Source organism: Astyanax mexicanus, chromosome 2 (genome assembly GCF_023375975.1).
Source record: "Astyanax mexicanus isolate ESR-SI-001 chromosome 2, AstMex3_surface, whole genome shotgun sequence".
Taxonomy (NCBI): Eukaryota; Metazoa; Chordata; class Actinopteri; order Characiformes; family Acestrorhamphidae; genus Astyanax; species Astyanax mexicanus.
Window position 1 is genome coordinate 36,749,560 of NC_064409.1, and position 25,347 is coordinate 36,774,906.

At 36.5% G+C, this 25,347-nt stretch overlaps 1 protein-coding gene across 8 annotated transcripts in view; it reads left to right on the forward strand.

Moving 5' to 3' along the window:
• Window positions 1–25,347, forward strand: part of anks1b (ankyrin repeat and sterile alpha motif domain containing 1B) — a 441,679-nt gene that overhangs the window by 136,216 nt on the left and 280,116 nt on the right. For 7 of the 8 annotated variants that reach the window (XM_049474291.1, XM_049474289.1, XM_049474290.1 and 4 more), the window contains exons 5-8: window positions 6,998–7,073; window positions 11,404–11,505; window positions 15,987–16,109; window positions 19,936–20,117. In XM_049474291.1, coding sequence (XP_049330248.1) covers window positions 6,998–7,073; window positions 11,404–11,505; window positions 15,987–16,109; window positions 19,936–20,117 — 483 coding nt within the window. Of the gene's footprint in view, window positions 1–3,943; window positions 4,221–6,997; window positions 7,074–11,403; window positions 11,506–15,986; window positions 16,110–19,935; window positions 20,118–25,347 lie in introns of those variants that run through there. The other variant, XM_049474293.1, reaches the window with a different exon arrangement.

Sequence of the window (25,347 nt, forward strand, 5' to 3'; positions counted from 1 at the left end):
CTTGCACTTATCTGTGGGATGTGTGATAGAGTTCTGTTCTCATAAAGTCATAAAATAACATTTTACAAGTTCAAAAATGAGTATTATATAACTAATTAGTTCACAATGTATCTATACTGTGTAAAACATACTTTGATGACTTCAAGTCAAAAGTTTGGGACAATTCCTTACCATTCAATGTTTTTAATTGTTTTTTTTTCTTACATTGTACATAAATACTGAGGTCATCCAGACTATGAATGAACACATAGGGAATCATGTGGTAAATTAAACATTTTAAACAAACCAAAATACTCTATGAAGCATTTAGGTGCTCTTATCTGATGAGAGCCAGTTTCATCATTCTGTTTTTTAAGGTCTTTGCACCTGCAATTGAGGATACTTTCAAAGTTCTTGAAATGTTTTGGATTGACTGACAGACTACTTTTTAACGTATTTTTTTATTTTTATTCAGGGTTTTCACACCTGTAATTGGATCAGTTGATGAGTTTTTTCTCCCTTGGATTGGTTTGGTTTGACACAGGCATAAACCTAAACACATAGAAATATGCACCAATAAACCAGGCTAGCACCCTTTGTCCTCTGATTGATCAGAGCTGTGTGGGACATGAACAAGAAAGCAAATATAGCGAGAAGATTCTGTGTTCCAGTGCGTATATCTGTGCAGCCTAAAGCTGATTTAACACCGAACGCAGAAAATTTGATGGAGTTGCTGCAGCTGTGAGTGGTGAATGCAGCACACATGATGTGTGTAAACAGCATGAAACAGAGACAGCGGTTGTTCCTAGTGTCACGGATGACCCAGGCAGGGAGACGAGGAGGCGGACACAAGTGCAGGTAGGGTGAAAATAAATAATAATTTAATAAATAAATAACAAGAAAACAAGGAACAAATAACATGAAACAAAGATACACAAATAACCAATAACCAAAACAAATAAGGGGTTAACAATAACAAAACAGGGAGACTAAAGAAACAAACGAGTAACTGAAACAAGACTAAAATAACTAAACAGAACAAGGATAACCAAATAATAAAATAAACCAAATACTAACAAACAAGGAACTAAAACAAGACAGGATTAACTAAACTGGGCAAGGGAGAAAAGAAGCAAAATAAACAAGGAGCTAGAAGTAAAACGAGATAAACACTGAACTAGGAAACGGGATATGAAAACACAGAGAAACGCTGAGAGACAAAACGACATGGGAAGGTGCAAAGACCGACGGAGTACAAGGTGGCAGAGGAGGGCTATTTATAGTACCGTATTTTTCGGACTATAAGGCGCACTTAAAAACTTTTAATTTTCACAAAAATTGACAGTGCGTCTTATAATACGGTGCGCCTTTTGTATGGATTTTACTCGTCAGGTTGTAAGGAGCAGTAAACACACACTCCGTGCAGCGTTATAGAGAGTTTCAGTGCTATACAGAGTCCAGAGCCGTGCAGCTCCGAGGCTGGAGCAGCAATAGCATTAGCTAGATGCTAACCGCTAAGCTAGCTAGCTTATTCACTGTTCAGAGATCAGTATTATCTAAATTTTACTCGTCAGGTTGTAAGGAGCAGTAAACACACACTCCGTGCAGCGTTATACAGAGTTTCAGTGCTATACAGAGTCCAGAGCCGTGCAGCTCCGAGGCTGGAGCAGCAAATAGCATTAGCTAGCTTATTCACTGTTCAGAGATCAGTATTATCTAAATTTTACCCGTCAGGTGTAAGGAGCAGTAAACACACACTCCGTGCAGAGCCGTGCCGCTCCGAGGCTGGAGCAGCAATAGCATTAGCTAGATGCTAACCGCTTAGCTAGCTAGCTTTTTCACTGTTCAGAGATCAGTATTTTCTAAATTTAGCACTTTTAATACTGCTGGAGCAGTATTATTAGAGTTAGATGCTAATCGCTAAGCGTTCACCGTTCAGAGGTGAGTTATCGGCCTGTAAGTCTGTGCTGCTTTGCCTGGCTAGCATTAGCTAGATGCTAAGCGCTAACTCTCTCAGAGGTGAGTTTTATCAGCCTGTAATCTGCTTGTTTACCGTGTTAAAACAAGCTACGGGGGACGAATCGCTAGCTAATATCTCACTGTCTTACCAGAACACGCAGGATTGCTCAGTGTAACGCTGTTGTTTAAGTTTGGGTTAACTTTACTAGTTTAGGTGACTAGCTAGCGTGCTAGCAGATAGCTATGCTAACGCTGGTGCAGCAAGCCTTAGTGGACATCTGGAAATCTAAGCTTACTGTAAATAAACTGAAGCACGTTACTCACCCAAATAAACAGTTTTCAGGAGAGGAATCTGTGTAGATTAATATCCAGCACTCGTTTGACTTTGAAAGAGCTAACGTTAGATTTGTATACTGAGACGCTCCACCGGCAAGCGACCACCCCCGGTGGGGGAAGGGAAACATGGCGCCACCCCTGTTCACTTTGATATAGGCACCCTTTCTAGTGTCACTTAACGCGCCTTATAATGCGATGCGCCCTATGTATGGAAAAATAGCAGAAAATAGGCGTTCTTTGATAGTGCGTCTTATAATACGGTGCGCCTTATAGTCCGAAAAATACGGTAACATAAAACACACTAGAATTGGAAACACCTGGGGAAGGGGCGGAGCTACAAATGAGAAACAGTTGGAAAAGTACTGAGACGGGAGACACAGGGGAGCACAGGTCACGTGGGGAAGACACACAGAGACACGTGACGAGGCCAAGACGTGACACCTAGCTGCTGTAATTAGCATCATCTGGCTAATATAAAAACTTTGCCTAATTTTAAACTACGCCTTTTCAGCAGTTCAAATAAAAGAAAATATATTTGATATTTGATCCACAGCTTGTTTTGGACCAGACCGAGATCACCTCCTCTAGGTGGTTTCGGTCCGTTTTTTTTAATCCACACCCAAGTGTGATTACTGTTTTCACACCTGCTCAATCGAACCGCATTAAGGGTACAAATGAACCAGAGTCTGTTTTTAATGGACCAAATAGTGTTGGTGTGAAAAACGCCTTAGTTGGGTAGTTCTTAGAAGATAGATATTAGAACATTACTCAAATAGAGCTATTTACTGTATACCAACTCTACCTCTTTACAACTTTACTTTACAACTGATGCTCTCAAACACATTAAGAGATTAACTCTTGACAAGTTGAGCACAGCTGTTAACTGAAAGTCATTCCAGGTGACTCTACCTCATAAAACTCACTGAGAATTTTTTTTTCTTATTTCTTTTTTTTTTATTAAGATGCTTTGCTAGCAGCTGTGCTAGCTGAGTTTCTGCTGGTTTTATGTGATTCTGGAAAGGAAAGTGGGTTGAGGGGCAATTGGGTTGAGGTCAGGTGTTAAGAAGCTTTTGAGTAGTTTTTATAGTATGTTTTATATAATTATCTATATTATAATTTAGTGTGTTTGACTTAATCTAAGCACATACTGTATTCTAGCTCAGTGGACTTTAACATTAATCCTACTACTTCTATCAGCAGTCACTTCATTAATTAAGAACTGTGACCCAGCTCTATTGGTGATTTCATGCATGCCAGTGCCATAACACTGCCTCCACCATGTTTGACAGATTATAAAAATATGGGCATTTTCAATTCATGGTCTTCTGCTTAATTTATTATTTGATTCATTAGGCCAAATAATCTGGTTTCAAACTTCTTCTTTTTTTTTACTTACTTAACTATAAATAGAACACAGACTATATCCAGTGCATGCACACACCAATAGTTGTGTTCAAAAGAGAGAGAAAAGAGGTCAGAGTGAGCAAAAGTTAGACAGAGCTGAAGAGAAGAAAGAGACATGAAGAAAAGCTCCTAAATTCTTGGAAGCCATCAGAAAGAATTGATTTCCTTTCTCCAGTGATATAACAAGCTAGCTGCCATGGGAAGCAGGGCTGGATGTGGCCCTCAGTGACCGGGGAGGTTCACTTCCTGTCTCACCATGAGCGTGTTCAGTGCTCATCCAGATCCTGAGGAACACGGGCTGGTCGAGTGGGCTGGAGCCTGGAGCAGACCTCCACAAGCCTTGTTGTGTCTTTGAGCTTTAGTCCTGGAGCCAGCAGCAGATACGGCCCCCCGCCTGCAGGTTCCTGAATGCGCTACGTTTGGATTAGCCTCAGATGTGTTCTTGCAATCGCTGTGGGTTTCCTTTGCACCATTTGGGGCCCCAGAATGTTGGTCTTGGGTCTGAGAAGTTTCACACTGAGTGAAGATGCAGTCTTTGAGATGTAAGTACAAAATACATGTGTGTTTGTAAAGCCAAGAAGCTGCAGAAAGATGTTTAGATTGGCTTTAATTAGATTTTTTTTTGTGTGGCCTTTTATTTATGTTTTTTTGAGCATAGTTATATGACTTTTGAGTTACTGCAACTGCATACGCGACTGTGATCACGACAGCTGAAGTCCAGACGACCCTGTGAGGTGTGAGATGTGTGGTGATGATGATGAAGTGTGATGTGAAGGGGTTTAAACTGTTAGAACTCCACAAAAAAGGTGTTAGAAGTCTTAGCAATTCTGTGTCTCTGCATCATGTGGCATCTGTGTTCAACACTGGTGAATTTGTTATGTGTAGCTTAGTGTTAATGGCAAAATCTCTCTTAAATTGCCATGCATGTCTCTCAGCTATAACATGAATATCCTGCCCATAAGACAGACAAAAGATTCACAAAAGCATCATAAGAAAGAAATTCTTTTTAGATGTGTTTTTTTTAGAACATCAACACATTAATGCATGTAATAAATCTAGATATTTTAACACATATTCTTTTAACAAAATAAACATTTTATAATTTTTTATTAATTTGTCCCCAACATACCTTAATTTACTCTTTTTATAGAGACTGGTGATGTATTTGCACTTTTTAGCGCTATTTATTGGTATTTAATGGTATTTAGCAATGTAAACATGGTGTTACTTTTGCTCAGATCTTCAGATAAAAGTAGATTACTTTTTTCTTTATATTGAAATATGAATTAAACTTTCTTCTCTTTGCATTCACACACACTGCTTCTATGATGTTTGCTATTATTCATCTTCTTCCTGTTTCATCCACCCGTTTATTTCCTTTTATAGATTCTTCTTTATTTTTTATATTTTGTGTTGATGTTGTGACTTTATTTTGAAATTCAGCTAGTGCTTTATCAGATTTCACAAAGAATGAAGAATGACAACTGTGTATAAAGATAAAAAGATACAATTAGACATATGAATATATATAAAGTACCATAGTGATGATCTTACATTGATTCTTTATTTTACATCTTAAATTTCATTATTAAAAGTTTCAGGTAAGAAGGTAAAAATAAGAAGGTAAGAAGGTAAAAAATAATGCAATTAATCATGATTAATTACTTTTGTACGATTAATCATTCATCGCAATTGTGCAATTAATTAGTCCATTTTTTTAATAGTTTGACAAAACCTTTTTTAAAAGGTAAATAAATTGCTATTCTTCAAAAATACTTCTTCTAAATCCTTTTTTATAAAGTAATATGTATAAAATTAAAATAAAGTTAGCATAAGGATTATTCACTCATTCATTCATTTCTTGAAGAATGTATTAGGACCTTTGTACATTTTTGTTTGTCTTTGTCAGTTTGTAGTTTGTCTGCACACTGGGATTTGATTTTATATTCCACAGTTTTAATAGAAGTTCTTCACTTGTTTAATTGACTTATAACAATTAGAATTATACTGTAATGGATTTATTGTAATATTTGAATAATGCAATTGGACATTCTATTGTTATTGTTGACAATAACAGAATTATGATATTATAATAACTCTTCAAAATGTACAAATAAATATATATATCTATATTTATATTTATATATACATTTTTTCACATTAGTGCTGAATCTCTTTCAGAAACATATTATTGCTGTATACATATATAATAAGTGTATGAAAAGTGTATGCAAAGAGAGCCTTTACTTCTTACGTGATGTAGTGACTAAGAAATGCAGCCTACCTCGGTTTTAACCTACTTAGGTTGTTTAAGACCCCCCTGATTCAGCTTCCAGTTACTTTAAAACTCAGTACAGTCTAGAATCACCTCAGATGTGATGTGTGTTTGTGGTGTTACACACACTGAACTGTTGCTCTGTTGTCAACTCCTAATATGAAGCAACTATTTTAAAGTGTTATGAACGTGCTATAATTAGAGTTACTGTAACATGTACTCTTGGTTTATTAGAGCTTATTTAAAACTGTATCTTTATTGGTTACAATGGGAATATGTATATAAAAATAGAAAACAATATTTTTGTCATTGCATTATAAAAATTGTGTTTAGGATGTGCAGGAAACAGCAGGAAATAGTCTGAGGAACACATCTGGAGGAAGAGCAGCTCCAACACATTCAGAACACTAGAGCCACAGATATTAAATTGTGTTCTCATGTTCAGGGTATAATCCTGAAGTGTCACACTGCTGACACTGTAACAGCCATGATATCTTTTGAGGGCTGTACATGATGTCCACTAATAGTGTCTCTGGGGTGCTTTGCAGGACACAGTGGTAAAAACAAAGGATCGGACCTGGCCCTGAATTACAACAGACAATGCTCAGGTCATTAAAACATGCCTGGATTGGGCCTGATGATGGTCTACTGGTGACCGCATCATTTGTGGAAGTGCATGAATCTTTATTGTGGGACTGTATGAATCTATAGGGTGGGCTTCTGTGCTTGAAGGGGCAGGATAGTGTAGGGGTCTTTGATTTAATGAAGACCGATGGGACGTGTTCTCGGTAAAGCTGAATATTGTGTGCGATCCCCCGGCAGTTTATTAAAATTCTCCTGCTCAACAGTGTGTGGAGCTCTGTTACACACTCGTTCTCGCTCTCTGGCTCGTCCCCAGAGGACAGCTTTGTCTCATTGATAGATTGTAAACACACACCTTTTCTGGGGAGCAGTAATAACACTGCAGCTTCATATTCTCCACCCTTCTGCTTGTTTTTGAGTTATTGACAGCTCTCTCTCTTTCTCTCTTTCTCTCTTTTACAGACGGAGAAAGGCAGTGCACTTCATGAAGCCGCTCTCTATGGTAAAATGGATGTAGTCCGGCTCCTGCTTGACTCAGGTATGTTATTCCAGCCACAGAGAGTCTTCTGTCTCAAGCAGACTTTGTCTGTGTATATCTATCTACAGGGGTTGGACAATGAAACTGAAACACCTGGTTTTAGACCACAATAATTTATTGTCCCGAAGGACAGTTCTGGAGAGTTGAGGTAAACAGGAGAGTTGAGGTAAACATTTAATTCTGCTAATACAACCCGGCTTAGCACCCGAACATCCCTTTCAGACAGCTTCCTCTTACAGCGTCCACAGTTAATCCTGTTGGATGTGGTTGGTCCTTCTTGGTGGTATGCTGATATTACCCTGGATACCTTGGCTCTTGATGCATCACAAAGACTTGCTGTCTTGGTCACAGATGCACAGAACACTTTGTCCTCTGGTATGTCACCCATAATGTTGTGTGCATTGGAATATTTCGAGCAAAACTGTGCTCTTACCCTGCTAATTGAACCTTCACACTCTGCTCTTATTGCTGCAATGTGCAATTAATGAAGATTGGCCACCAGGCTGCTCCAATTTACGCCATGAAACCTCCCGAACTAAAATGACAGGTGTTTCAGTTTCATTGTCCAACGTCTGTATGTGTGGTGGTGCGTAGGGGTATAAAAATATATCAATATATCAAAATACCACAGTATTTAGTTTTTACTGCTGTGATTTTTAAGAACACAATATACATTTTTGATAATTGGTTTACAGTATAAAGATTGGTATCAGGAAGTGTTTCATTTTGTGTTGTGACTAAACCCTAACCACTAAATAGCAATTATGAACTCTCGTTAGATTCCACTGTTATGATTACTTTAAAAGTATACTTTTCTTTTACTCAGATTGTATAAATATGCTACAACGTTTTTCCTAAAAGTTGACTCAAACAAGCATAATATTTATATTTATACTTATACACTCCCCTCTAAAAGTATCAGAACATCGCATTAAGCAATGAATATGAGTCAAAAGATTTCATCATTTCAGCTTTTATTTTCAGATATTTACAATCCAGAACTGAGCCCAATTTTTATTGTGAGAAAAAATACTGGAACATGTGACTGTCAGGTGTGCTTGATTACCAAGATTTATCCTGTTACATTATTTATGCAAACATTAGATAACACTGAATCTGTCTGCTCATTTTTAGATTTGGGTTTTGCTTCTGCATACTGTGCTTTTATAGTTAGAGGTGTAACCAACATGAAAACAGAGAGCTGTATACAGGTAAAAACAAGCTATTGTGAACATGAGAGAAGAAGGAAAATCAATCAGAGCCAATGCACTAATATTTACCATAGTCATAACCATTTGGAATATCCTGAAGAAGAAAGTCTTCACTGGTGTACTAAACAACAGTTATCAAACAGGTAGACCAAGGAACACAACAGCAGTTGATGGCAGAAACATTGTCTACAAATTGTGCTATAAGACAACTATTAGTGACATTAAGACAACATTAGTGACAACCTCTTCTTTACAAACAAAAGTACAGAGGCTTCACCAGAAGATTCAAACCACTAATCAGCAAGATGAATAAGAATGCCAGGGTAAAATTATTATAGGGTAAAAGTATTGAGACAAGCCTCAGACATTCTGGGACATAGTTTTAAGAGAACCTTTACAAATGTAAGGTTGAAAAGGCTAAAGTTTGGAGAAAGAAAAGAATCTGCTTATGGTCCCAAACATACCAGCTCATCTGTGAAACACAGTGGAGGTAGTGTCATGGCTTGGGCTTACATTGCTTCTTTTGGGATGGGCTCATTAAATATTAATTGATGCCAACAATACAATGAACTCAGAAGTCTACAGAAACATTTTGTCTGTCAATTTTAAGAAAGATGCAGCCAAACTGATTGGGGGATCCTCCATCGTGCAGCAAGATAATGACCCGAAAACAAAGAATGCAAAGAAGTTCATCAGGGGCAAGAAGTGGAAGGTTTAAACTGCAATCGTCAGACAATATCCAGACTTAAACCCTATAGAGTTTGCACTTTACCTGCTAAAGAGGAGACTGAAGGGAGCATCCCCCCAAAAAAGGATTAATTTGAGGAGGCTGCAATGAGTGGGATTCATACTTGCTACTATTGCAAGCAAAGGATTTGCAACTAAACATTTAGTCTTAATCACTTTTAAGAAAGGAAAATCGAGAGATTCAGACAGAAGGTGCTTCTGTCTTCTGAAATGTAAATACCTGTAATTTAAACCTGTAATATTGATATTTTGTCACATATTCATCTTTTAATGTCAAACCCTAATGTTTTCAGTCTACAGCAGAAATAATGAGACTGCTCTCACTGTTCCAATACATTTGGAGGGGGGTATAAATGGTATATTGTGATATATAATCAATCATAACCCCTGCCAGTCCACAGCTCTAGTAGTGTGTGTTGAAGAGGGTTATTATAGTGTATAGGAGGTGTGTGTGTTTGTGTATCTGTGTATCTGTATGGAGGTGTGTATTATTATATAAGAGTTAGATTCTATACACTCTCCCCCTGTGACCTTGTGAAGCTTCCCTCTCTGAGCCATCTGCAGAGCAGGAAGTGGGAGACTGAGGAACTTCCTGCATTACAGAATGGGCTTTGTGGGCTCTCTGTTGTTGTATATTGTTCTGGAATAGTGTGTTTTCTGGGATTTGTAAATGTGTTATCACTGAATGGAGTTTGTATGGTTTTATAATGCAACAGCCTCCTCCAGCCTGCAGTGCTGAGGAAGCTCACGCAGTGTTTACTCTCTGTTACAGACAGTACTCGTAAAAGTACACATACTTGTGCTTTAGTTGAAGCATGTAAGATTATACTCTGGTAATGGTAGAAGTTCTACTGTAAAAAAGTATTTGCCCTCAAATCTATACATTTAAGTATCCAAAGCAAAAGTACAATGATAAATTATGACTCTAATATCTTCTAAGAATTTTTTAAGCAAGACTCTTTAGACGCTTAATCAACTCATTTTGAATTAAAAGACTCTAGTGCCAGTATTGGTTTATCAGTCTTTATTAGAATTTCATTAATTAATATGACACTGATGTCTATTAAAATGATCATAAAGACTATTAGTCTTCTATTAGTGCATAGCCTAAAGATAACTTTCAATAAACAAGCAAAATTTCAGTCTAAAGATTCTTTGAAACCTAGTTTTAAATTTAAATGTTATAAAAATATTCTTTGAACACAGAGCAGCATTATCCTATAGGCCGAAACTAGTTAAAAACAAATTTAAATATTTAAAGGAGAAATCCGGTGTGAAATGGAATCAGGGTTTAGTGAAATATGATAATGAGTACAAACTTTTGTTGAATAGCCCACCTCTATTCACCCCCAGCATTCCTAAATATATTCTGAATTACAGCGCTTTTAGCTGGTGCTTGCTGCAGGCTTAGAATGCTAATGATAGGGGTATAGTGCTGCTCATGCAAAGAAATCACTATTTTTACATTATTAACAAACTCAAAGTAGTTTCACACTTCATTGGTAGAATCCTGAGGACCGTGAAATCTAAAATGAGGCACTACGAGTTATCTGGATGCCACAATCGTAAAACATTAAGTTACAATAAGTCAACTGATGAGCACGAAGGAATAGGTAGGATAGGGGGAACGGATTGCAAAATTAAATAACTGAAAATGCACGAATTTTATATTATATCAATTCCAGTCCAAAACTACTGCGAGTATTCACGTGATTTATCAGCTGTAGCTCTGTTCGTGCTCATCATTTGACTTATGGTTACTTAATTTCAAGATGGCACTGCCAAGAGAACTATCTCAACTGAACTATCTGTGCACTTTCAAAGTTCTCAGTTTCTCATTTTAAATGTCAGAGCCATCAGAATTCTGCCAATGAGGTTTGGAGCTATTTTAGGCTTGTTAATGTTATAATAAATAGCGATTTTTAAGCATGGGCAAAGCTATGCCCCTATTGTAAGCATGTTTAGCCTGATAGCAGCATCGGCTAAAAGAGCCGTATTTGAGAATGCTGGAATGAATGAAGTCCATTTTACACCAGAATTCTTCTTTAACTATGAAATGAGTTAAGATACCAGATAGATTTGAAAACAATTTAAGTCCATGAAGTGAAAAATGACAAAAATTGAAAAGCAAGATTTACGTGACAGAGATAATCAGTTGTGTGTGTGTGTGTGTGTGTGTGTGTGTGTGTACGCGTGTGTGTGTGTACGTGTGTGTCTCCGGGAAGTGAAGAAGAGGAAATGAATAGGAAGTGTTGCTTTGCCAGAGCATAGCGCATCCTGGTTAGCTGTTTGCCTGAATTGTGTTCTGACTTTCTCTTTCTCTCTCTTTCTTTCTCTCTCTCTCTCTTTCTCTATCTTTCTTTCTTTCTCAGGGATTGATGTTAACATTAGAGATTACCAGGGAAAAACTGCTTTAGAGATACTGAGGGAACACCCAGCCCAGAAATCACAGCAAATCACAGCTCTAATACAAGGTAACGTATATGACACCCTCCCCCCCCCCCCCCCCACACACACACACACAGACACTCACACACACACACACAGGTGAAAGCCACATGATGCAATATGATGTAATTTTCATGGACAAGAACTACACATTTTACCCAAAAACCCTACAACTGATCTCTAACCCCCTTCACTCACCCCCACCTGTAGAGCCCTGCCTCCAAACACACTCACGCACACACACACAGACACACACGCACCAACAGGTGGGCGTGTGCTGCTGGCGTGAGTTTGAGGACGGATGTGTGCTGATTGATAACGGCTATTGGAGGAAGTTTGTGTTAGATGGAGAACAATGGAAGATTGCTGTATGAAAGAAATCTTCCTCATCCTTAGAACGCAATCAGTCTCGCTACGCAGCGCGGGCACATGCTGTCCTGTTACGGGCCTGTTAATCTTATTGCTGTAATACTGTGAGGAGAAATAGTGCTAAAATAACCTATAAAAAACCTTTCAATAGTGTTCTCAATTCTACTGGGTCTGCCACTTGTTTACTATTCTCAATTAATGATCTCATTGCTGTTATTGCCTTTATTTAATACATAATTAACGTAGTTTAAGAAAGTTATAAACTCAGAGATTTCTAAATCACATATCCATCACTTTTTGTAGTTTTCCCCCCCCCCCAAAAAAACATTAAGAAACACATAGTGATCCACAATTGATTCTGAATGAAACATACTGTATCCAACAAGTGATACATTGTACATATTTTATACAGTGCTAGAAAACTCTATTTGAGGATATGTGCACTCAAAGTATAGAAATGATCATGTCATATCTTTTAATCAGTTTTGTTTTCTCTAGCAAAATGGCCACTAGAGGCTGCAAGGAGAGGTTTATAGATGTTATTTTTATTACAATAACAGATACAGCTCTGTAAAAAATAAGAGAGGTTGAAATAAGAGGTTGAGTTTCTTTGATTTTATTATATTGAACAACCTCTGGAATATAATCCAGAGGAAGATGGATATTCACAAGTCATCAAATCAAGCTGAACTGCTTGAATTTTTGCACTAGGAGTGGCATAAAATTATCCAAAAGCAGTGTGTAAGACTGGTGGAGGAGAGCAAAAGATGACAATCTTTTTTTATTATTATTTGTATATTTTCATATTTTTGTCCTTTTTTATAGGTAGTTTATTTATTAACATTTAAAGAGCAACATAAACATCTCTATAAGAGATTACAACTTACAGCACCCAGATTCTGTTTGTTGCTCTCAGTCTTAACTAATTGTTGTTGCAATTAGCATGTTGCTAATAGGTTGTGGTACATAAGTGCCTAGCACTTGTTAGCATCATTAGCCACTACATTAGCCATGTAGCTTGATTGCAAAACTAATGAAGCAGTCCTCAGACATCAGACATGACATGACAGATTGATTCCATTTGAGGAATTGAAATCTAAAAAGTGTGGTGTGCAAAAGTATTCAGCCCTACTCTTTACTCTGAAATTCCTAAATAAAATCTAGTTCAATCAAGTGCCTTCAGACGTCACTTAATCAGTTCATAGAGTTCAGCTGTGTGTAATTTAGTCTCAGTATAAATACATCTGTTCTGTGAAGGCATCATGAAGACCAAGCAACTCCCCAGACAGGTCAGAGAGAAAGTCGTTGAGAAGTTTAAAGCAGGGTTAGGTTATAAAAACATCCCAAGCTTTGAACATCCTAAGGAGCACTGTCCAACCTATCATAGATGGAAAAAGGATAATACGAATACAAACCTATCAAGACATGGCCATCCACCCAAACTGACAGATCAAGCAAGGAGAGCACTGGTGAAAGAAGCAGCTGAGAGGCCCATGGTCACTCTGGAGGAGCTGCAGAGATCCACAGCTCAGGACAGGGGATTTGTCCACATGACAACTATAAAGTGTGGACTCCACAAATCTGGCCTTTAAGAAGATTTGTTTGCAGATAGATAGATAGATAGATAGATAGATAGATAGATAGATAGATAGATAGATAGATAGATAGATAGATAGATAGATAGATAGATAGATAGATAGATAGATAGATAGATAGATAGATAGATAGATAGATAGATAGATAGATAGATAGATACTTTATTAATCCCTGAGGGGAAGAGACTAAAGTTGAGCTTCACCCTGAACCCTGTGTGGATGCTTTTCTTCATCAGAAACATAGAAGCTGGTCAGAGTTGATGGGAAGATGGATGGAGACAAATACAGGACAGTCCTGGAAGAAAAGCTGTTGGAGGCTTTAAAAGACTTGATACTAGGAGGGAGATTTACATTTCAGCAAGACAATGACCCTAAACATACAGCCAGAGCTATAGATTTTAAGTCCTGACCTCTCATTGAGCTTCTGTGGCAAGACATGAACATTGTCGTTCACAGACACTCTCCATCCAACCTGGCTGATCTTTAACGATGTTGCAAAGAGAAATGGAGCAAAAATCTCAGTCTTTAGATGGGAAAAGAGCTGGTACAGTAAAATACTGTACATTTAAGTTTTAAGATGTAAGGTAAGAAAATACGAAGAAGCTTGATTTTAGTGTCTGATTGGAATGAGGGTGTGCTTTTATTGCTGCTCTGTGTCAGTAAGAGACAGAGAGACAGAGACACTCTGGTAATCTGTCTGAGCTCATCTGAACACCGCAGTCTCCTCAGACGTGGGCTTTCCAGCGTGGGCTTTCCAGCATCCGCAGAGCGCAGGAATTCTCTGATTGTGGATGACTAGGGTTTTGCTAATCTCCAGTATAAGAGGCGGCTCTGAGTCTATTGTTGTGTCCACAGCAATCCTATGGGCTGGCTAGAGCTATAGTTAGAGGAGCTGTGGAGAAGCAGATTATAACATTTGTTGAACCTGTGGTTGCCTCTGCTGCAAAAGCTGTGTTTATGAGGCAGCCTGTGAGAGGGTGTGAGGATGAGGCCCGTACCAACGAAATTACAGCCAAGTGAGTAAGTATGAGACAGCAGGGTCAGGAGACTGATATACACTTTATCACAGATGAAGAAATAGATAATTCTTGTTTCATTTCCTGTTTTCAGTGGTGGTATTTTCATGCTGCCTTTCAGAGGCAGAGCACCACGTTCTGTTTGTGAGGTCAGCAGAGGTCGTGCTTGATCTCTAGAGGCATATTGCAGGGCTAGATAGCGATATTATTTGATTTACAGAGTTAAAGTTCAAAGTCCAATTTTAACAATCTTCAATTTTGCTAAATTGAGTCGATCAGCTGGTGTAGATGATACAAAACCCTTTTTCTCTGCTGTAAAATATGTTTTTTACATTTCGAAAATTGTAAGTTTTGGAGTCTCCTACAGAACACTCTCTATTCCACTTAATAATTTCAGATCAGTAAACAATACAACTGTAATGAAATTAAAGGTTTACAGGACATGAACTGTTTGATTTGTATCCAAATTTTGACTGGTACTATATATTACTAATTGCTGGACCCCCTAGCTACCAAAATATGGGGTATTTTTCTTCTTCAAAAAAACCCCAAACAAAAAAACAGAATGTCATAGAGGACTAGAAATTAGGGGTGGGCACTATGGCTATGAAATAATATCACGATATTTCATGGTATTTTTGCAATAACGATACTCTTGACGATATGACAAAACACTGAATTACAAAAAAATATTTCAAAAATACACTACTGCAACAAAATGCAAATTACATTTTATGAGTTGTAACAGTAGTCAATGATCCAGAATGTCATGATACTAAAAATGCACTCCAAATATCTCCATATATCCAGGATTAAAGTAAAATCTACTTTATATAGTAGATATATAATGGAAAATGAGAACAGTTTGAATTTTTCTTTTCCTAAAAACAGCAAAAAAAGGAGTACCCTGAAGTGATAATTAGGGATGGGTGTTATGGTACGATATTTCAGGGTAAAATATCGTTCACGATATTAAAAAATGTTGGCAATATTATCGCGTATGATACGATATGGCACACCCCTACTAGAAATGCACCTGTTCTGGAACTGTGGTCTAATAGAGATATCTGTTTATAAAATGTAGAAATGTAAAGTAAATTACATCATATGGATCAGTATTACAGAACAAAATAGGTTCTTCTGCAGTTACAATTCAGCAGAATGAATAAACAGAATGCAGTTACTTTAGTTAAGTATATTTTTAAGCATATAATCATATACAATAATATAATAATATATAATCATTTTTAACGTATACTTAACATGAAAAAGTACTTACTTAATACATTTAAAATACGCACTTAAATACATACTAAATGTACTATTTTGGAACTACTTATTGCAACTTAAGTATATTTCAGTTGTAATTAAGCTATATTTAAACACAGCATGAAATAATTAAACTGCGAACATAAGTAGATTTTAGTATGTGTTTTTTTTTAACACCTTTTTTAATACACTTGAAGTATATTGTAAATATTGATATGATTTATACGGTGTGCTAACTTTTATTTACTGTATCTGCAGAGTATATGATGGCAGAGTGTGACAGAGGCAGTCTCATGGATGAGCCGGTTCGTCAGTGTCCAGTCCCCACACCTCGCACCTCTATACCCTCACCTGCTGCCTCTCCGTCCCTCAGACACAAAAGTAAGTGTGTGTAAGAGCTCTACTGTGAGAAAGCTGCTCTGTGTTTGTTTTTGTTTACATGTGAAAAGCACTTCCGATTCAATAAAACCACTGAGATTCCATTACAGATAACAGCAGCACCAAGTGGGCAAGCTGAGTACTGCAGTGTATTACTGTATAAATAATTTAATAATTTACTGTTCTCTGATTAATGAGAACAGATCTGGTGTCAGTGCGCACCTGTATATTTACCTGAAAGACGTACAGTATACAGCATATCTATAGAGTACAGTAAGTACTGCAAGGCTGTTAGATATTTTTAATATGACTGCTGTTATTTGTTTTGTTTGACTGTGTTTCTGCACTAAACAATATAGTAATAATTACATTTAAATTATATATTTTCTCATAATATTTCATTTCTTCTTCATTTGATCCAAAAAGATCAATTAGACATTAGACAATAGACATTTATCACTAAATGAACTGCACAAACAGAATGTGTGTAATATAAATAATACACACTCTAAAAAACAGTGGTATAAGTACTTTTTTGTACTCAAAGGTACACTCTTTGTTAATCTACCCTCAGAGGTACAATATTGGTCTTTACAGGGTCAGATTTATATTGAAGCATTGTACAAAAAGATTTTGTTTTTGATGGGAAACATTACTGAAAATCCTAGTCCTGTCATAGAAATCTGCAACTGTTAAAATATAATAAATATATATTAAAAAAAAAAAAAACATAAAATTGGCATTTTAAACTTTATTTAAAATTAAATATTTTCTGCATACAAATCAAACATTTGATATCCTCCAAACGGTTTAAGTTTGTTGCAGTCCTCTAGTGGAGTAGGAATTAGACAGGCAGGTAGGATTTTTATCACCTACATGTGTGGTCTGTAAACAGGTCAAGGCCTGTTAAAGGGTTAAATTGTGGGTTAGCTATATTTTTGAAACATGACAGTATTTAACAAGAATTCAACCATATTAAAAAATATATAAATCTGAACAAAAAAAAAAAAAAAAGCTTAGAGAAAACTTAGAGGTAACATCCCCAGAAAAAGTGATATTGAACACAGGTTCATTGTAAGTTCATAGTTCTTTGTAAGTAAATAGCATATAAATAAATAACTAAGTGGTAATATTGCACATAGCGATGACGATAATAATTACACTATTCGTTTTTGCAGTCTGTATATCTTCGCTGTCCAATCAAAAACACTTATCTCCAAAACAGCAACTTTACAGGAGAGAGAAAAAACCTTGTAAACTTTAAATGGAAGTCAATGTAAAAAGAGTTTATTTCAGGTCATTTTGAAGAGTTTCTATTGGTCCGTTCATCAAGAAATTTTGGCACAGTGTAAGGGACAGTTTCTCTGTTCAAATTAGGTAGTAAACTAAAAATCGACAAAAAAATGGAGATAAGTGTTTTTCATAGGATGCTGATGATATGACAACAGTAAGGACTAAGGTCAGTGTTTGTATTATTCCTGGGAATAAATTGCTTCAAATAAGTGTAAAACATTTATTTCATAAAATGTATAAAAACAAGCTGACCTGCATTTATATCCCAAAACAGAAAACCTCAGAAACATCATATCAAGTCAGAATCACATTGATTTGAAGCAATTAGTTTGAAATACCATTGCCTGGTATATTTATTGATTTATTGATGGTGTGATCACTAACCAACATAAACAAAGATGTGTAAGTGCAACTCATACTGTGCACTCTGTATATCTACTCTCTTATTTGAAAGGAAACCATTTACAAAACCATGTACTATTTATGTGGAATCGTCTATAAATGTGTTTTTTTTTATCACTATTTTTAAAAGCTCTTTAGCCAGAATTAGAACCCTTCATTTATCCACATACTTATTTAAGGCGTAAATAAATATAAAGAGAAAGACTAACGATGAAGTAAAGTGCTGAATGACCACTGATAGCTCAGCCTGCAGTGCCCCCTGTGGTGAAAGTGCAGCAGTGCAGCTCTGGCTGGAGTCCCGGCGGTCAGTAGGACTGCTGAATTAAGGTCTTTCAGGGGGGCTGCAGCGGCATTTTCTTAATGATCTCAATTACAGCCAAGCCTAACAGTGTTCCTGCGCAAAACGGATGTTAGCATGCATCAGTGCGCCGCATAGCTGCGACTCAGCAATCATTACAGCGGATATACTTACAGTCTCTCCAGCTCTTTCAGTTTACACAGCCACCCGCTGTGTTTAACCCCTTAACACTAAAATATTTAACCCCTTAAACATTAAATACTGAGTCAAGTCAGAATATTATGATCCAGTCTTTGTTTCTACACTCACACAGCTCATTTCTGGAGTTCAAAAATCTGGAATTAAAAACAAAAATTTGTTAAAGTGTTAAATGGTGTGAGTTTATTCTCCAATTTAGTTGAGTTGAGGGGAACTCTTTGGCAGTGTAGCATTTCAGAGTTTATTCCCAGGTGTTGAGGAGCGTGACTGAACTCTCATGGAGTTGATTCACACAGCAAAAACTGGAGAGTTAAAATGTCAAAGTTAATTTGAAAGTGTAATTTTAAACTCATATTTCAATTCAGATTTAAATGGTGTTCAGTGTTGGAGTTATTTGACTGAGTTAAATATTTTAGTGTTAAAAAAAAATCCCCCATGGGGATTCTACATGGGGTGTTTCATTATTTCTTTAAGAATTGATGTTAAATATATTTAAATTAGAGTACAAATATGCCTATTGTTCCTGTCTTTTGTAAGCAGCACACTTCTAGTATACTTTTTTAATATACTGTACTACAATTTTAACATTTTACATATTGATATGCTACATTTTATATTTGACGTTTAAATGGGTTATTTACAAATATTTATATTTTCCTAATGATAATTACAGGGTATTGAAATACATTTTAACTGTTATATTAATGTAATACCTAAATATATATTAGTTTAAACATTTTACCAATGTAGTAATTTAATTTACTTTCTAAAAAGTTACATGATACATTGTACTTTAAATAAACTACTGTAACAGCTGTTTTTAACACACTTTGCTAAAAATGTACAAAAGTATATTTTGGAAAGAAGTATTTTAGAAGTATACTGAATTACATTAAACTAAAAGTGAACTTCATAGTAGTCTATTTATTTAAAAATACACAATATTGTACATTTTAAGAAGTATGATCAAAATTTACTTTCAAATTTTTGATGAAAGCCTACATATTAATTTACTTTTAATATATTTTAAGTAAGTACATAAATCTGTTAGTATATTTACAGCATACTTAGACATTTCTTAATATGTTTTAAGTACAATTAAGTATACTTTTTTTTCACCAGGGGAGCTGTTTAGAAAACAATGGAAAAATGGAATGTAGTAACAAAAAGGTGATCATAATAATCTGACTGGACTGTGCATTATAAAACTAATATGGGCATATTATATTATTATATACATTATACTGTTATGGAAATCCAGAACTGGCTCACATACAGACCCTTTCAGTTAAAGGGATTAATGGAAAGAGAGATGAAAAAAGAGGGAATAAGAATGAACAGAGGGAGAAGGAGGAGGGAGAAATGAGATGAGGATGAATGAGATGGAGAGGCTTGAGATCAAAGCTCTTTGAATAACTCACTAGGACTCGTAAGTGTAAGCATGCAGACACTCACTCACACACACACACACTCACTCACACACACACACACACACAGATACTGAGCATTCATTTACAAGTGGAGGTTGTCAGCTTTTTATCTGTCACGTCCCGAACTGTCGTTAATTTGGCTTCAAATTAGGATTTGCTAATGGTTTGGAATGATCCTCTAACCCAGCCTCTCCTCCCCGCTCTGCAGACGACGCAGTGACGGGAGAACTGTCCAAATTACTGAACGAAATCAAGATGTGCCGGGACAGAGATTACTCCTTTGAGGAGCTGTGCCAGACCATCTCCTCTCACTCGCAGTCTGTGGAGAGCTTCTGCAGCGGCCGCCTCTCCGACGAGGAGAGGAACAGCACCCTCACTCGCGGAAACAAGGTAGGTGCAGCAACAACACTCAGAGTTCCTCATACACACTTCTCTCACAGCAGTGTAGTGCTTCCCCTGGTGAGCGTGAGGGCGTGTTTGAATTGTTTTATGTACTAAAACTGTTAATTCATCATTATTTTTTGATCATTTTTATTTATTTGTACTTTAATCTTTCTTCTCTATTCATTTTACCTCTTTGTAAAAAAAAAAAAGTCTACATTTTTTCTTTGCTTTGTTGTTTGTATTCTTAAGTTAGCCTGAAATCATCACTCTGTAAATCCACAATATGCTTGAACTCAAACAAATTTTAAATGTTTTTATGTACATTTGCATATTTCCAAAGATTTCTCAACTATTATCAATCAGATGAATATTTGTGGGCACATATACATTTAAACTGAGATTTCTGAGTTGAATTAACTTGTAATAGTCTTTTAGTCTGTTGCCATTGGCTTAGGCTGTAAGAACAAGCATCATTTTCTGAGCTGCAGTTACTGTGTGTTGGCTGTATACTATACTGTTCTCTCTATAGCCTTTTCTTTGAAAAGGTCTGTCTGTCTGTCTGTCTGTCTGTGTATCTATCTATCTTAATGAAATCAAAGAAAATACTAAATGCTAATCTATTTGATTTACTTGACCACAGCATTCAAAGTAGAATTATTATGCAAAGCAATTGACATGACAAAAATTAAAATAAAAATCAATTAAATTGACTTGCAATGTAAGCATAATAACTAACAGTATTTAGTGTAATTAAGTAAAGTTGTCAGTAAACATTACTTAAAAATATTAAGGCTAACCAGATTTCCTCAGGTAGTTTAAGTCAGTTCAACTTATCCAGACTTACAGTGCAGAACTCATACTGTTACACTCTTTAGGCTGCAAGAGTTATTCAGCTCATGTGAAAACTGAGAATCAAACTGATAGCTGACTTGTCAAACCAAAGATATGTAACGGTAACCAAGCAAAAACTGCAAAAATGTACAAGGTCATTTAGATAATTAACTAATCTACTCTTATACTTAACTTTAACCTAACTGTAATCTAAACGTATTGTTTTTTTATAAACTCCCACAGTACATAAACATGATTTTCTCATAAAATTAAAATAATATTCCAAATGTTCCAGGTATTTTTATTTATTATTCAGGTTATTTAACAATATTCTTTCATGTTCCAATATGAAAAAAAAGATATATTTAAAAAAATAATATTTTGAAAAAAGAAAAATCAAGACTATACATTCATACATTCAGTAGACACTGAATCTACAAAAAACTACAAACATTTGCCTATTTTATATACAGTAACTTATCAATATTCTAATTTTGTATAAATATTAATAAGAATAAAAATAAGAATAAGAATAATAGTGTAGCAAAATAATAAAAAAAAGAAAAATAAAGAAATATAACAACACAAATCTACCACAAAACTATAATTATTAGTAATTACATACAAAAAAATCACAAAAAAGTACAAAAGAGACTGCATTCAGGAATATCACAATATGGAGGATATTTATTGTGTCAGGTTTTTTTTTATTGTGCATGATATGATATGGCACATCTCCCAGCACTGGTTTATCATTTTTTCTTCAAGTATATTACAGTGTGTGAGTTAATTTCCTCAACAGTGGAGAAACAAACAAAAACAAAAATCGTATATTATATATTGACTGACACAGTCAACCTACAGTGCCCTCCATAATTATTGGCACCCCTGGTTAAGATGTGTTCTTTAGCTTCTCATAAATTGAGTTTTGTTCAAAATAATATAGGACCACGATGGGAAAAAAGTAAAGTCCAACCTTTAACTCAAGTAAATTTTAAGGGGGAAATAAAATCCCTGACTAAGAAATAATTATTCTTCATAAAATCACCTGTTCCACAATTATTGGCACCCCTAACAATTCTTAGGAAATAAATTTAATAAAAGTATTTCTATCACTTCTACAGTAGTTTACGAAGTTGATCAGAGTATGTAGGAACATTTAATTAGTAATTCACAACTTCCTGTTTCCCTGGGGTATAAATATGACGTGACACAGAGGCCATTTATCTTCAACATGGGAAAGACAAAGGAACATACCATTCAAGTGAGGCAGATGTGTGTTGACCTTCACAAGTCAGGCAATGGCTACAAGAAAAGCGCTACTCGCCTACACCTGTCCATATCTACTGTCAGAGGAATTATTAAGAAGTTTAAAACAACTGGAACAGTGGTAAACAAGCCTGGACGAGGACGCAAGTTTATTTTGCCACCACGCACAGTGAGGAGGATGATAAGAGAAATAGAAAGTTCTCCAAAGCTCACTGTTACAGAATTGCAACAAATGGTAGCTTCTTGGGGTCACAAAGTCTCCAAAACAACCATCAGGCGCTATCTACATGCCAACAAGCTGTTTGGGAGGCATGCACGGAAGAAACCATTTCTCACTCACAATCATAAACGCAAACATTTGGAGTTTGCTAAGCGGTACTATGACTTCAACTGGGACCGTGTGCTTTGGTCAGATGACACAAAGATAGAGCTTTTTGGCAACAAATGCTCTAAGTGGGTCTGGCGTAACACAAGAGCTGAGTATGCAGAAAAGCACCTCATGCCCACTGTGAAATACGGCGGGGGATCAGTGATGCTGTGGGCCTGTCTCTCTTCTAAAGGCCCTGGGAACCTTGTTAGGGTGCATGGCATCATGAATGCTCTAAAATACCAGGACATTTTAAAACAAAATCTGGTGGCTTCTGCCCGAAAGCTGAAGATGGGGCGTCACTGGGTCTTTCAGCAAGATAATGACCCTAAACATGTGGCCAAATCTACACAGAAATGGTTCACCGCACACAGAATCAAGCTCCTCCCATGGCCATCTCAGTCCCCAGACCTCAACCCCATTGAAAACCTGTGGGGTGAGCTGAAGAGGAGAGTGCAGAGGAGAGGACCCAGGTCGTTGGATGATTTAGAGAGAATGTGCAAAGAGGAATGGTCAAAGATCCCTCTTTCTGTATTCTCCCATCTTGTGAAACATTACAGGAGAAGATTAGGTGCTGTTTTGTTGGCAAAAGGGGGTTGTACAAAGTAATAACATCAGGGGTGCTAATAATTGTGGCACACATGATTTGATGTTAAATAATTATTTCTTAATGTGGGATTTTTTTCCTACTGAATAAATTCACTTGAGTTAAAGGTTGTATATTACTCTTTTTTTCCATCGTGGTCCTATATTATTTTGAACAAAACTCAATTTATGAGAAGCTAAAGAACACATCTTAACCAGGGGTGCCAATAATTATGGAGGGCACTGTATATGGGCATGTTGTTTTGCAGCTTGTTTGGAAACCATAATTGGGGATCATAGTTCAAGTTTCTTTTTTTGTTGATAAATGTCACAATCTGATTTATTAACAGTTCTGACAAAATGATAAAAAGGAAGCATTTTCAGACAGTAATGTGTATTTCATGTCTTATATGATACAAGCCCTTTAAAAAGGGATGAGTGTCTGTTAGTAACAGGTAACACCTCAGAACAGAAGCGTCTAGGTCTTTAGGTGGTTTGAGTCGTTGCAGAAGTGCAACTAAAGTTGTGAGAAGCTCCCAGACCCCCTTCAACTGAGAGAGCCTCACAGGACATTACTGTCTGCTGAGCAGAGGAAGTGTTTACTTGTTACTACTTCCTGCCTGCCTGTCACACGATTGTGAAAGCTGATAAAACTGATAAAACCTTTATATAAGAAAAGTGTGCTCTGTTGATTCCTTGTATACCTGTATACTGCTCTGTTACAGCATATCAGAGTATCAGCATGCGGCCAGTAGAGAGCAGACTTCCCCCAAGCGCGAGAGAGAGAGTCTGTGCTGGGTATCCCTCACTTTATGTAATCATGGAATTCTTATTTATAGCGCAAAACAGTTCCTTTCCTGTTGTGCCAGATTTCGTCACTGACGTCATTCGGCAGGAATACAGGCTCTCTTTATAAAGGATCCCACACTGCAGTATGAATAGATGCTTCAGAGCTGATGATTCGCTCTATATTGCGCTTATATTTCAGCTCTGCCAGAGATACAGAGAACAAGTCAATTTCCCCTTTGGGGGATCAATAAAGTCTTATCTTATCTTATCTTATCTTATCTTATCTTATATGTCTCGCTCATCGCTTGGCAGCGTGGCGGTGTGTTGCCGCGTTGTGTGGTGGAACACTGGATTCTGATTGGTCGTCAGTGGGGAGGTGATAGCTAGCGGGATCATTCATCATCATGTCTGCAGGAACTCACAAGAGCTTAGCTTTCCTCATTGCTGGCCTGATCGATAACTGGGACACCCGCACACATGTTGTGTACAAATGTGTGTACAAAGTATTTGTGTCAGGTCAGAAATGAGTCTTCAGAGTTATATCAATGCACACACACTCACTCACACACACACACACACACGCAGGGCGCAAACACATGCACCAACAGGATCAATTTTAATCACATCTGTCACACCTAGTCAAGTTTACTTTGAGGTGACTGGTGGCTTGAGTCTGACATTTACCTAAAACAGTTGTGAAGGTTGAGAATGTGTGTGTGAGAGAGAGAGAGAGAGAGAGAGAGAGAGAGCTGAGGATAGGTTGAGAACACTTACTGCTCTATTTTGCATTGATTTAATATAAAAAATAATACTGTATAGTACAATCAATAGTTTGGACACATCTTTACATTCAAACTTTGTTCGTTATTTTTAAACTAATGCTGTCCATACACTACACGACTTTGAAAAGACTCTGAAAAGAATTATAACAGACTAAAGTCTGACCCCCCTCTCACATCTAAAGACCAGTCACAGACTTTTTACTCACAGACTAAGATTGTGCAAAACTGCAAGAATACTAGATTCTTTCTGAGATTATTTCCCATCATGCTTCTGGTGGAGTTTACATAAAATACATATTACATATTAATTTAAAAATAAAGTGTATGTAAATACTGTGATTTATCAGAGACTCACAACTTTTGTCCCATCAACGGTTTATTTTTTATGCCGAACTGTTTGTTCTTGATGTTTTTTAATAGAATATATTTTGTGTTCAGCTCTTACTATAAGCTTCAGTACTCCCCTTTTTTGCTACAACCTTGTATAGCAAAGAATTACAGTTTTACTGCTGTACATTTGCCTTTGTTTTATATAGAATTAATGCAATAAAATAAATAAATAAAAATAAATAAATTAATTAATGCAAAATGTGTATTAATTAAACTTGTTTGT